The 14,890-nt window shown below is 46.7% G+C and overlaps 1 protein-coding gene across 1 annotated transcript in view; it reads left to right on the top strand.

The window, feature by feature from the left end:
* Positions 1-4,048: 4,048 nt before the first annotated feature.
* The window catches only part of PTPRN (protein tyrosine phosphatase receptor type N), a 68,462-nt gene continuing 57,620 nt past the window's right edge, over positions 4,049-14,890 (top strand). Inside the window, exon 1 of the mRNA XM_044303251.1 lies at positions 4,049-4,133. Within this exon, the coding sequence (XP_044159186.1) occupies positions 4,049-4,133 (85 nt within the window). The remainder of the gene's footprint in view (positions 4,134-14,890) is intronic.

The raw sequence follows: 14,890 nt of genomic DNA, 5'->3' as shown, positions 1-14,890 counted from the left end.
ACGGATGCAACACGGACAGCAAAAAACGTACCCACAGACTCAACACGGATCTGTCACGGGAGAAAACACAGATTGAACACGGTCCGTGTTACCACTGATCCAAAACTGACACTGGGGTGGAGTAGAAATTAGATTGTTTATGAGACAAATTCAGGGGCAAAAAAGACGAGCCTGTGAAAAAAAGTCACAAAGGTTAGAAAACTTCTGAATTAGTCAAAAAAAAAATTAAATAGGTGAACAAGGTGCAAAAGGCTCCAAAACAGGCGCAATTTCAGTAGTAAAAAAAGACCGTCTAAAACTGAATTTTTTAGACTAAAAACAGGCTCAAAGACTTTAGTAAATGTGCCCCACTGTGAACAGCTTATCCCCGGGCCGGTAACACACAACTAGACCTTCATTGCAAACGGCTAGCAATTCATTCATAACTTCTGGTAGGAATAATAGAGTAACGGCACAATATAGATTTATATGAAAAATGTTCCAGAATTGCAATTACATAAAAAATACAAGTCGTTTCCACAGCCCTTCCACCATCAACCATTACTGCCGGACAAGCGACCACTGAGGGTAATTTTGTCTGTGTCCTGGTAAACTCAAAGATAATGGCGACTTCAATGTAGACGATGCCTCCTGCGCCGCACAATGGCGACTGTGATTTACATGAGGATTGGGTGACCCAGTACAGTAAAGCTGCGCAGAATGTCATCACTTCCAGAAAACATGTGATGAGTAAAATGTACGCGGTCCAAGTCCTCATAAATCCCGCAGGAACTGCATATATAGGATGACAGGTAAGAACATAGATACAATGTAGCCAGATCCAGTGGTCACATGACACAGCAATGATACAATAAACATACACAGTGGAGCCCATTATTCTGAGCAGCAGTTAATCTCCAGTGACCGCCGTGTGCAGCACGGACAGCAGCTAGACGGGCCCGGAGTGACTCCATAAGGTCCTGGTGGTTGTCACAGGTATCTGGAGCCATGCTGACGGCAGTGCACCCCACAGCTGCTGGAGGGGGCGTGGGGGGATCCATATAGAGAACATGACCATCGAGGTGGTCCCACAGATGCTCAATTGGGTTCATGTCTGGGAATTTAGGGGGCCAGGGTAGTACTGGGAAGCCTTGGTCATGCTCTTCCAACCAATGTTGAACATTTCTAGCCGTGTGACAGACATGTTGCGTTGGCTTGCAGGAAGATCCCATCTGTCCCAGGGAAGACAATCGGCTTGTGTTCTTCCAGCAATGGCTGCAGGGCGTTCCCTCTCTGATGATCCTCACCTGACACGTCAACGTCCATCTGTTCCATGAAGCAGGAAACGTGACTCATCGGAGAAGACAACCCTTTACCAATCAGCGGAGGTCTAATTTCGATATTGTCGCAAAAACTGAAGCCTTTTCTGCCGATGCAGCTTCATTATCAGAGGAGCAGTGACCGTCCGTCTGCTCCGGGACCCCATACACAGCACGGTTTACTGAACTGCTGTGTTAGACACACGTCTGGTGGCCCCTGATTCATTCTGGCGGTGAGCTGCTCCTCTGTAGGGTGTCGGTCAGCCCTTGTGCCCCTTCATCGCCAACATTCACCTCTCACATCAATGGCACCTGGTGCTCCGCAGCTTCCACATCACAATGGCGCCATTTGTTCACTCACCATACACTTTCAGCGCAGCAGCAGAGAACAGTTCACACTGCGCAGGTTCAGAAATACCGCCACCCGGGGCCTAAAAGCCAGTAGTCATCCCTTTTTACAAGGGATATGTGTGCAGACAGCCTATCACAACTGTTATAAACCCACCGAGCCCGTTCAGCACACCTTATATACCCACCGAGCCAGCTCAACACACCATATATACCCACTGAGCCAGCTCAACACACCTTATATACCCAGTGAGCCAGCTCAACACACCATATATACCCACCGAGCCAGCTCAGCACACCTTATATACCCACCGAGCCTGCTCAAAACACCTTATATACCCACTGAGCCAGCTCAGCACACCTTATATACCCACGAGCCAGCTCAACACACCTTATATACCCACTGAGCCAGCTCAACACACCTTATATACCCACGAGCCAGCTCAACACACCTTATATACCCACTGAGCCAGCTCAAAACACCTTATATACCCACGAGCCAGCTCAACACACCTTATATACCCACTGAGCCAGCTCAACACACCTTATATACCCACGAGCCAGCTCAACACACCTTATATACCCACTGAGCCAGCTCAACACACCTTATATACCCACTGAGCCAGCTCAAAACACCTTATATACCCACGAGCCAGCTCAGCACACCTTATATACAAACCGAGCCAGATTAACACACCTTATATACCCACTGCGCCAGCTCAAAACACCTTTTATACCCACTTCCCATTTGATGTCCCTTCTTTTAATGGTTTATTATGATTGTTAATGTTTTTGTACAGTTTTTTTCTATTCTGCTATTATTTGTGGTGTAGTTTTTGGCACCACTCGGACTGGTGTTCTGACCCTGGTGTATCGGGGTGACAGGAGCAGCAGCGATGCCCTTAGTTCTGCCTCATTTACATATTAACTCAGGACCTACAAAACAAAAACAGCGTTTTAATCGGGTGAACCGCGGCGATGCGTGTGTGTAGGCGGCTCTGGAGGTCGCTGGGAACAGCGGTGTACAGCAGCCATTCTGAGGGTTCGGACCAGACGGGCTCGCCGTCACATCAATGAGTCTCGGGCGCCCATAACCCTGTCACCACTATCGGTGGGCGCCGACCATTCATACCGAGGAGGACGCCCCACAGGACCGGTCGTTTCACCTGATCTGTTCGCCACTTTTGACACAATGAATAGGAAGCAGCAGAACCATTGGATCCAGGACGGACCCCACCACCAGTCACCATCTGGATCCAACGTGAAGCAAGTGCGGCTTCTGATATAAACCTGCAGAAAATCCAGCGACCGAGCGTCCAGGGGGCCCGTGTCTTCTCCGGACAGGACCACACCGTGTGCTCAGCGGCCTCCTCCTCCTAGACCCAGCCCCGGCTACAGGAGCCCGGGCCCTTACCTCCAGCGACAGGCGGGGGTCTCCTAGTACATAGCCCAAAAGTAGGAGGCCCAGGGGGGTCACAATACACATGTGATAACAGAGGGGTCTGAATTTCTGAGAGAGAGAGAGAAATAGATATGAGATAGATACAGGGTCGTAGCTAAAAGCTCATGGGCCCTGGTGCAAGAGTTCAGCTTGGGCCCCCGTCCCTCAGTGCTTTGTGGCCAGGGGCAGGGGAGGACATTGCCTTCCTACTGCCTGAGGAAAAAATTTAAACTGCACCCCCCCCCCCCCCCCCCCAATTCTTGACCTAACTCCTTCCCTCCAGCCAGAGGTGTAACTAGAGCAGCAGCACTTTCTATAAAACAGGTGTCTTCTCATGTGGTACAAGGGTCTTTGGGGCCCCTCAGGCTCTTGGGCCCAGTAGCGACTGCTACCTCTGCACCCCCTATAGCTACGCCTCTGAATAGATAGATTCCGATACCCTGACCCCGGGTGTGTCCGCACCCCTTCCCCCCTGTCATGATACACCACGGACTCCTATAACCTGACCCCGGGTGTGCCCCAATTTCTCAACCCCCTATTTCCCACAAGCTTTGGCAATACTAATGTATAATTTTAGACCTGCCAATAAAGCTTTATTGATTAATTGCAGATAATGAGCGATAGAAAGCTAGACTGATGATAGGAGTAATAATGTATGATGACAGGGGGAATAATCACAGGCGATGATAGGAGTGATAACAGTATGATGATAGGGGGAGTAATCACATGTGGACTCCATTCATGGGCTGTCAGGGATGTGGGCGGGGCCATGTGGCGGGTCGGCATTTGGGTGTGGTCTAGTTGCAGACGTATGGGGGCGGGGTCTTGTGTTCGGGGGCGGGGTTCGGGAGGCTCTCAGCTGCTGTCCGTGGTGCTGGAGCGGCCGCCGCTCATCTCCGGGGGGATCCGTCTTTTGAGGGCACAATGTCCGCTGTGCTGTAGGGGCGCCTCGTACACCAGGATGAGGCTGTCTGCGGGGACCGTGCTCTGCCTCCTGCTCCTCACCTGCTGCTGCCATCACAGGGGCCTGGGGGCCCGGAGCCACGGTGAGTACCGGGGGAGGCGGGGGGCTTGTGTACAGCCTGGGCACCAATCCCCGGCCCGGCTGCCGTAGAACCTCTTCAGCCCCCCCCCCCCCCACCCCCCACCCCCCACTGATTGCACACGCAGGGCTGGTTATGAGCAGGATCCGCACAGCTCAATGCAGGAAAGATAAGAGCGCCCCCTGTGGAGCGGGCAGGGTCTGCTGGGGGCTTCTTAAACTTTGCCATCAGTGTTGTAGTTATATTATTATGGATGGTGGTGGTGGTGATCCTGCCTCTCCTGCTGCCACCATAGGGGCCTCACAACCAGAAGTCTCAGTGAGTTGGAGTCCCATTTATTCTCTATGCACCTATTACTACTTGCTTAGCTGCTGCAGAACCTCTTCATCTGGCATCCACCTGCATCCACTACAGGTATCCGAGAACATTAGGGCTTGGTATGCATGGGCTCTTGTGTCTCCCCTCCCCCCGTGTGCTGCTGCAGAACCTCTTCATCTTGCATCCACCAGAGTTACTTGAGAATCCTAGAACTTAGTGTGCATAGGGCTCTAATGTGTGTCCCCCCCCCCCCCCAGTCTGCTGCTGCAGAACCTCTTCATCTTGCATAGACCTGCATCCACTACAGGTATCTGAGAACATTAGGGCTTGGTATGCATGGGCTCTTGTGTCTTCCCTCCCCCGTGTGCTGCTGCAGAACCTCTTCATCTTGCATCCACCACAGTTACTTGAGAATCCTAGAACTTAGTGTGCATAGGGCTCTAATGTGTGTGTGTGTGTGTCCCCCCCCCCCCCCTCCCAGTCTGCAGCGGCAGAACCTCTTCATCTTGCATAGACCTGCATCCACTACAAGTATCTTAGAACCTTAGGGCTTGGTATGCATGGGCTCCCCCGTGTGCTGCTGCAGAACCTCTTCATCTTGCATCCACTATAGGTACCTGAGAAGTGTAGGGCTTGGTATGCATTGGGATCTCATGTCCTTCTTCCCCACCCCCAGTCTGCTGCTGCAGAACCTCTTCACTTCTCCTGCTTTGAGGACAGTATTCCATGCCTATGTTTCTATGGACATGACCTGTTCTGGGGGCTCCTTAGAATTAACCTTCACGCTTTTGTCTTTGATGTGTATTATCTATGATGATGATTATAGGGAAGGTGTGTGGGAGGAAGAACATGGGTGTGACCCTCCAGGCAGCAAATGTCATGGGGGTCCATAGGACATGAGGGGCTTATCCTTGCTGATGGAGCGGGGGCCCCTTTCCAAGTGCCGCTTTCTGACCCCTGAGTATGAGGTTTGGATGGTCTGACGGGGGACTGTGTGCTGGGGGCTCGGTGTAACAGATCAGTCATATTCAGCGGATGACAATGGAGGGTTTGTCATTAGGTAAAGATAGATTTATGTTCTTCCTGGTGCCAGGAATGGGAAGATGGGGGTGAGACTGGTGAGAGGCGGGTATACAATATATATAAACCATCATTCTGGGTATAAGTGGCTGCCAGACACATATAATGCCGCTTATCTCTGTGGAAAAGGAGGCTCCATGACATTAAAGGGGTTGTCTAACTTCAGCAGATGGCATCTATCATGTAGAGAAAGTTAATACAAGGCACTTACTAATGTATTGCTATTATCCATATTGCTTCCTTTGCTGGCTGAATTCATTTTTCCATCGCATCACTGCTCATTTCCATGGTTACGACCACCCTGCAATCCATCAGCAGTGGTGGTCGTGCTTGCAGACTATAGTCAAAAGTGCCGCCATCTCTGGTGACCAGAGGCTATGGGAGCTCGCATAGGCTGGTGCTTTTTCCTATAGTATGCAAGCACTACCACCACTGATAGATTACAGGGTGGTCGTAACCATGGAAATGAGCAGTGTATAATGCGATCGAGAAATGACTATAGCCAGCAATGGAAGCAATATGGATAAAAACAATACATTAGTAAGTGCCTTGTATTAACTTTGTCTACATGATAAATGCCATTTACTGAAGCGAGAGGACCCCTTTAAGTATATCTGATGTGACAAAACATCCTCATTGCCGTGGTCGGCTTTCCCCACGGTCTACAGTTAACCCCCAATCACCCCCATGTCATAGGTTCAGGAAGCTGAGAGATGAGAACTCCTTGGATAGTTTCTTCCTGGAGTACAGGGAATTTTGTCATGTTTCCTTTGGCTTGGCTCACGGAGGGCAGGGGTATACATGGCAGGCAATTTCACAGACCTCTTACTAGCACTTTTATGGTTAATGGGTACAATGGTGCACCCCCCACATTGAAGAGAATCCGTTCTGGTATCTGGTGACCCTTTAAGCTTTATTTATGCCAAACGGATACCCAAAGACATTTTCGCCCTTTAATTGCTGCCATGGAAATGAATGTTCAGCATCAGATGTAGCAGAGTTGATTGTGTCCTTTAACTCATTGAAGTCAGATATGAGAGTAGGTTAACAGCAAACCTATGTAAAACTGAAGATTAACAAACGGCAAACCCTATATACTACTGGGACACATTTAGCTTTGCTACGTTGCTTAATTAACCCCTCCTGCTAATGCAACAAGACGCACCGAATGACATGATTTTTGGGTCAAAGTAGATGGATTGCACATAACCACTGTTCCCTCTATTCTACTTATTTTCTTCAATGGTGGCTTCGTTATTTGTAGTCTTTAATCGTTCTGTCTCTCCATTCACTGACTTCATGCTGAGCTTGTGCACAGCAGCCAATATGAATGAGCAAAGCAGCAGTGTAAAGCATGGAGGACAGAGCAGCAGCCTGAACCTCCAAAGAAACGTGAGGTCGCTTTCTGACAACATTAAAGGGGTGGTCCAAGTGTTTAAAGCTGATGACTATCCTCAGGATAGTTCATCAGTATCTGATCAGTAAAGCATTTATAGCCCATGAGATCACGCCCAGTGCACTCGGTCAGTTCAGTAATTTGCCCGATTGTACATGTGACAGTCTATTGCAGGGCTGGCCAACCTGCGGCTCTCTGGCTGTTGTAAAACTACAACTCCCACCCTGCCCTGCTGTGGGCTGAGAGCTGTAGGCAGACTGAGCATGCTGGGAGTTGTAGTTTTGCAACAGCTGGAGAGCCGCAGATTGGCCATCCCTGGTCTATTGTAACATGGCCACACACAATGTCAGCACTGCCAAGGACTGAAACATGCAAAAAATATTGTATAATAATATCATATAAATATTTTCAGGATATTCTGCTTAGATTAGGAGAAAAGTCATCCACTGCCCCAGGATGGATAATGCTAAGGCCTCATGCACACGACCGTTCCGTTTTTTGCAGTCCACAAACCGCGGAAAAACTGAAGCTGTCCATGTGCCTTCCGCAATTTGCGGAACGGAACTGGCTCCCATTGTAGAAATGCCTATTCTTGTCCGCAAAACGGACAAGAATAGGACATGCTATATTTTTTTTGCGGGGCTATGGAACGGAGCAAAGGATGCGGACAGCACACGGAGTGCTGTTCGCATCTTTTGCGGCCCCATTGAAGTGAATGGATCCGCACCCGAGCCGCAAAAACTGCGGCTCGGATGCGGACCCGAGCTACGGTCGTGTGCATGAGGCCTAAATGTGACAAATTCTTCTGTTTGATAAATGGTCTTGGCGAGGGCTGCGCTGCTGTAACACGGACGGGACGCTTCACTTGTTATTTCGGGTTGTCCTGGCTGTAACATAAAACTGAAAAACTGCAGCGTGGCTGAAATTCTATGTTGTATCCATGATTATTACCTCTACATTATCTCTGCTTGTGATCAGTGAATGGGAACAGTCAGAGGCAGAAAATCTGTAGAAACCTGATACTCGCTACAACTGTATCCAGTCTGAGATAAACAACCTGGACCCCAGACTGATACAATGTTACCTGCACTGATACATTGTAGGACACCACAGCTCACAGAGGATGGTCTAGACTGGATCCAGTAGGATCAAACCTTTGTACGTCTTGGAAATGGTGAGGAACTGATACTCGAAGCCTGTTAGAAAGTGGGAGAACTTTTCATTATACAGAGGTGAAACTATATTTATAGAAATCCCCGTAAATTATTGTATAATCTTTTTGAGGCAGGGGCAGACATACCATATGTGCAACCTGTCCAGCTGCACAGGGGCCCAATAGATAAGGGGCCCACTGCCATCCTAAGAGCAGCAGGCAGCTCTCTCCAGAACTCCAGCCCTCGGGGCCCACCTTCTGGTCATGTGCTCAGGATTTCCTTAGTATTGAGCAGGTGATACAATTAGTGTTGATGCATCAGGACTTACCTCAGGCATTCATTCTGTGGGATATTCTCAAATCATGACCGGTAGGTGGGCCCTGAGGACTGGAGTTGGGGAACACTGATGTAAGGGATCATGCACACGACCGTATGTATTTTGCAGTCTGCAAAACACAGATCCGCAAAAAATACGGATGGCTTCCATGTGCATTCCGTATTTTGCGGAACGGAACAACTGGCCCCTAATAGAACAGTCCTATCCTTATCCGTTAGGGTCCATTCACACTTCTGTATGTGTTTTGCGGATCCGCAAAACACGGACACCGGCAATGTGCGTTCCACTCTCATAGAAAATGCCTTTTCTTGTCCGCAATTGCGGACAAGAATAGGACATGTTCTATTTTTTTGCGGAACGGAAATACGGACATGGAAAGCACACGGAGTAACTTCCGTTTTTTTTTGCGGACCCATTAAAATGAATGGTTCTGTATACAGTCTGCAAAGAAAACGGAATGGACACAGAAAGAAAATACTTTTGTGTGCATGAGCCCTAAGGGACAGTCAGTAAATGCTTACTGGAGGGGCTCTGTCACAGTCTACTGGAGGTCAAGGGGCCCATATACTATTCTGGCACAGGGGACCACTTCTGTCTGTGTCCGCCCTTGATCTGAGCATTCTATTTACATACCTGGGATGTGGACACCTACTTTCTAACAGACTTCGAGTATCAGTTCCTCCATTTCTATCTATCCATTTCCAAGATGTACAAAGGTTTGATCCTACTGGATCCAGTCTAGACCATCCTCTGTGAGCTGTGGCTTCCTACAATGTATCAGAGCAGGTAACATTGTATCAGTCTGGGGTCCAGGTAAACCTCATATTCTAAAACCTGCAGAGTTTCATGCCCAGTGCAGGAGCAGAGTCATTTGCATGTAGCACTACTCCCCCCATCATATCTGGCCTGTTCTCCATGAATTGCCTTTACTATTATAATTACTAATGACTGTTATTACTAGTAGTGTTATGTAATCTATATAATACTCTGACATTGAGTAGAAATGACTGTAACATGGACATGAGAATTATCTTTATCCCATGTACCCCACCTTCTTCACAGTATATTCTGTATCCTCTATGGTCTATTTTTTCAAGGCTTCTATGTAATATCCTTCTGGTTAATCTCGCCCCTTCATTGTACATATACCGTATGTCGTGTGTGAAGCGTATGCTGATTCAGACGCTGACGTTACTTGTGCCTGGTTCTCCACCCCCTCTCCCTCCTGTGACTCATCCCACGTCAAATATTGAAGATGGCCTTTACAATTTCATGTAATCTAGTCTGTGAAGCGCTTGTGTGGGTGATCATAAGCACCATTAATTATCGCCCTAAGCCCTACATGGAGAACTGGGTGCCATAGCTCATTCCAACTTCATTAGGTTGTAGGGGCACCTTTACACCGAACCAATGCAAAGGGTTCAGTTGTAGAATCTAATCCAGATCATACTGTAGTCTATTCATCGCATCAATAACCAGGAAGGAAGCAGGGGTTTGTATGTTATAGTTTGAAATAAGATGTAGCAGAGCTGACGTTGCGCCCAGGATTACTGGTAGCTCTGTAGCATGCATTGATGGATAATCCAACTGGGAAATATTCTATTGCTGTTGTCTGGGATTTTCGTCTATATTTCCTGCCCCTGCTCCTCTCACATTCATCTGAAAGCCCAGGCTGACGTCAGTGAGGGCAATCATCTGCTACGTCAAGTAAAAATGGGAATGTTCTAACACACGAAGAAGCTCTGGTAATTCAGCTGGACGTCTCGGAGGATTTCAGACATTCTCACCCACCCCCTTCCCATCAGTTTTTGGTCTCTGCGTCAATGTTCTTGTTGATCTGGATACATGTCATTATTACACGATTGAAGGAACATTCAGGTATTTTGTGGTTTCTTGAGATGAGGAGGATCTTTAGCCATAGATGACAGCTGCTGAAGGGGTGAATGGATAAGGCGTGGACAGAGGATGAGATGTATGTAGTAGATAGATAGGTAAATAGAATAGATAGATAGAGATAAATATAGATGATAGATAGATAGATGGATAGATATAGAGACAGATAAATACTAGTGAGAGGGACACTAATTGTGGTGCTGAATGTGAATAGGGAAAATATGGATCAGGAAGGAAAAGCAGCCGAGGATAAGAGTGGACTATATATATGGAAGATGGAAGAAGAGGAGTAGTGTGTGATGGGATAGGAAGATGATAGACAAGGATGGAAAGAAGGTCGATAATAAAAGTATAAGAAAGAGAGGAAACAGAGCAGTATAATAGTCGGTAGTGCAGGGATAAGAAAATGATTAGCGTGTAGTATAAGTATGATGGGAAGATACTACTTTGTAGCTGACAGGTAGGAAAAGATGCAGTAAAGAAGGATAAAGCAGATCTGTCATGTCTTTATCAGAAGGCAGTGTGGGATAGAGAGGAGGGGTAAAATGATCCCCGTAACCACTGAGAAAGCCTGTGAGTCCTGAATCCCCCACCCATTCATAGAGAAAGCCTGTGAAGTCTGCATCTTACACCCAATCAAAGAGAAAGAAAGTGAGTCCTGAATTCCCCACTCATCCATAGATAAAGCCTGTGAGTCCTGGATCCCTCACCCATTCATAGAGAAAGTCTGTGAGTCCTTAATCCCCCACCCATTCATAGAGAAAGCCTGTGAGTCCTGAATCCCCCACCCATTCATAGAGAAAGCCAGTGAGTCCTGAAACCCCCAGCCATTCATAGAGAAAGCCAGTGAGTCCTGAATCCCCCACCCATTCATAGAGAAAGCCTGTGAGTCCTGAATCCCCCACCCATTCATAGAGAAAGTCTGTGAGTCCTGAATCCCCCACACATTCATATAGAAAGTCTGTGAGTCCTGAATCCCCCACCCATTCATAGAGAAAGCCTGTGAGTCCTGGATCCCCCACCCATTCATAGAGAAAGCCTGTGAGTCCTGGATCCCTTACCCATTCATAGAGAAAGCCTGTGAGTCCTTAATTCCCCACCCATTCATAGAGAAAGCCTATGAGTCCTGAATCCCCCACCCATTCATAGAGAAAGCCTGTGAGTCCTGAATCCCCCACCCATTCATATAGAAAGTCTGTGAGTCCTGAATCCCCCACCAATTCATAGAGAAAGCCTGTGAGTCCTGGATCCCCCACCCATTCATAGAGAAAGCCTGTGAGTCCTGAATCCCCCACCCATTCATAGAGAAAGCCTGTGAGTCCTGGATCCCCCACCCATTCATAGAGAAAGCCTGTGAGTCCTGGATCCCCCACCCATTCATAGAGAAAGCCTGTGAGTCCTGGATCCCCCACCCATTCATAGAGAAAGTCTGTGAGTCCTTAATCCCCCACCCATTCATAGAGAAAGCCTATGAGTCCTGAATCCCCCACCCATTCATATAGAAAGTCTGTGATTCCTGAATCCCCCACCCATTCATAGAGAAAGCCTGTGAGTCCTGGATCCCCCACCCATTCATAGAGAAAGCCTGTGAGTCCTTAATCCCCCACCCATTCATAGAGAAAGCCTATGAGTCCTGAATCCCCCACCCATTCATATAGAAAGTCTGTGATTCCTGAATCCCCCACCCATTCATAGAGAAAACCTGTGAGTCCTGAATCTCTCACCCATTCATAGAGAAAACCTGTGATCCTGGATCCCCCACCCATTCATGGAGAAACCCTGTGAGTCCCGAATCCCCTACTAAATCATAGAGAAAGCCTGTGAGTCCTGCATCCTCATAGAGAAAACCTGTGAGTCCTGAATCCCCCACCAATTCATAGAGAAAGCGAGTCCTGGAGTGAACTGTTTCTAAGAAAAATTCTTGAAAAATCCCTTTTTACATGACAATACAGAATCATATAAAAGAAAACGATATATCCCTGAGCTCTGAGTTTCTCCTACTGCCCTCAGATATAGACCAGAAGGATATGCGGTTTGTAGTCCTGCAGATGGTAGTAAAAGAAAGCAGAGTAAGATGAATAGCGTGTGTTAGGCCTCAGGCCTCGTGCACATCTCAGGGCCGTCGACTGATGCTTCGTATGTCCCATATGTGGTTGATGGCATTGATATTACAGAGACTATCGCCACATATCATGGAGCATGCACCGATTCTTTTTCAGGATAATATTTTTGGTCATTAAAAAATATGGTAAAAAAAATATGGAAAACTGCATCAAAAATGTCCTGTATGAACCTTCAGGGTATTTATTTATGATTGCATTTTGCATTGGGCTTAAAATATATTTTTTTCAATTGTTGTTTATTAAAAATTTCTTAGCATTTTTTGTGATACATGGGGTTAAAAATCAGTTTATTTGCAGACAGTCTTTCCTGAGTTCCAACAGTCATGTGAAGCCTTATCTCTGATCTCCTGACCTCATACACACTCATTATAACTACCGTAATAGCTAACCGATAAGAATATGGCTATAATGAGGTCAGGAAATCAGAGATAAGGCTTCATACGAGCCGACAGCTTATGGAACTCAGAAGGCACAGTCTGTAAATAGACTCATTTTTAACCCCATGTATCACATATATAGATGGAAGATGGAAGAAGAGGAGTAGTGTGTGATGGGATAGGAAGATAATAGACAAGGATGGAAAGAAGGTTGATAATAAAAGTATAAGAAAGAGAGGAAACAGAGCAGTATAATAGTCGGTAGTGCAGGGATAAGAAAATGATTAACGTGTAGTATAAGTATGATGGGAAGATACTACTTTGTAGCTGACAGGTAGGAAAAGATGCAGTAAAGAAGGATAAAGCAGATCTGTCATGTCTTTATCAGAAGGCAGTGCGGGATAGAGAGGAGGGGTAAAATGATCCCGGTAACCACTGAGAAAGCCTGTGAGTCCTGAATCCCCCACCCATTCATAAAGAAAGCCTGTGAAGTCTGCATCTTACACCCAATCAAAGAGAAAGAAAGTGAGTCCTGAATTCCCCACTCATCCATAGATAAAGCCTGTGAGTCCTGGATCCTTCACCCATTCATAGAGAAAGCCTGTGAGTCCTTAATCCCCCACCCATTCATAGAGAAAGCCTATGAGTCCTGAATCCCCCACCCATTCATAGAGAAAGTCTGTGAGTCCTGAATCCCCCACACATTCATATAGAAAGTCTGTGAGTCCTGAATCCCCCACCCATTCATAGAGAAAGCCTGTGAGTCCTGGATCCCCCACCCATTCATAGAGAAAGCCTGTGAGTCCTGGATCCCCCAGCCATTCATAGAGAAAGCCTGTGAGTCCTGAATCCCCCACCTATTCATAGAGAAAGCCAGTGAGTCCTGAATCCCTCGCCCATTCATAGAAAAAACCTGTAAGTCCTGGATCCCCCACCCATTCATAGAGAAAGCCTGTGAGTCCCGAATCCCCCACCAAATCATAGAGAAAGCCTGTGAGTCCCGAATCCCCCACCCATTCATAGAGAAAACCTGTGAGTCCTGGATCCCCCACCCATTCATAGAGAAACCCTGTGAGTCCCGAATCCCCCACTAAATCATAGAGAAAGCCTGTGAGTCCTGCATCCTCATAGAGAAAACCTGTGAGTCCTGGATCCCCCACCAATTCATAGAGAAAGCGAGTCCTGGAGTGAACTGTTTCTAAGAAAAATTCTTGAAAAATCCCTTTTTACATGACAATACAGAATCATATAAAAGAAAACGATATATCCCTGAGCTCTGAGTTTCTCCTACTGCCCTCAGATATAGACCAGAAGGATATGCGGTTTGTAGTCCTGCAGATGGTAGTAAAAGAAAGCGTAGTAAGATGAATAGCGTGTGTTATCCGTATGAGAAGGAACTGAGTAGAGGGTAGATTCAGGCCTCTTGCACATGTCAGGGCCGTCGACTGATGCTCCGTATGTCCCATATGTGGTTGATGGCATTGATATTACAGAGACTATCGCCACATATCATGGAGCATGCACCGATTCTTTTTCAGGATAATATTTTTGGTCATTAAAAAATGTGGTAAAAAAAATATGGAAAACTGCATCAAAAATGTCCTGTATGAACCCAGTCTTAAAGGCTATGGATACCTTCGGGGCATTTATTTATGATTGCATTTTGCATTGGGCTTAAAATATTTTTTTTCAATTGGTGTTTATTAAAAATTTCTTAGCATTTATTGTGATACATGAGGTTAAAAATCTGTTTATTTGCAGACAGTCTTTCCTGAGTTCCAACAGTCATGTGAAGCCTTATCTCTGATCTCCTGACCTCATAAACACTCATTATAACTACCGTAATAGCTAACCAATAAGAAGATGGCTTTAATGAGGTCAGGAAATCAGAGATAAGGCTTCATACGAGCCGACAGCTTATGGAACTCAGAAGGCACAGTCTGTAAATAGACTCATTTTTAACCCCATGTATCACAAAAATTGCTGACATTTTTTAATAAAGACCAACTGAAAAAATTACTTTGAGTCCAAAATGAGTAAAATGCAATAATAAAATAATTTGCCCCGAAGGTGTCCACAGCC

Source organism: Bufo gargarizans, chromosome 8 (genome assembly GCF_014858855.1).
Source record: "Bufo gargarizans isolate SCDJY-AF-19 chromosome 8, ASM1485885v1, whole genome shotgun sequence".
NCBI lineage: Eukaryota > Metazoa > Chordata > Amphibia > Anura > Bufonidae > Bufo > Bufo gargarizans.
Note: the sequence above shows the minus strand (reverse complement) of the source record. Positions and strands in the feature narration are given on the sequence as shown.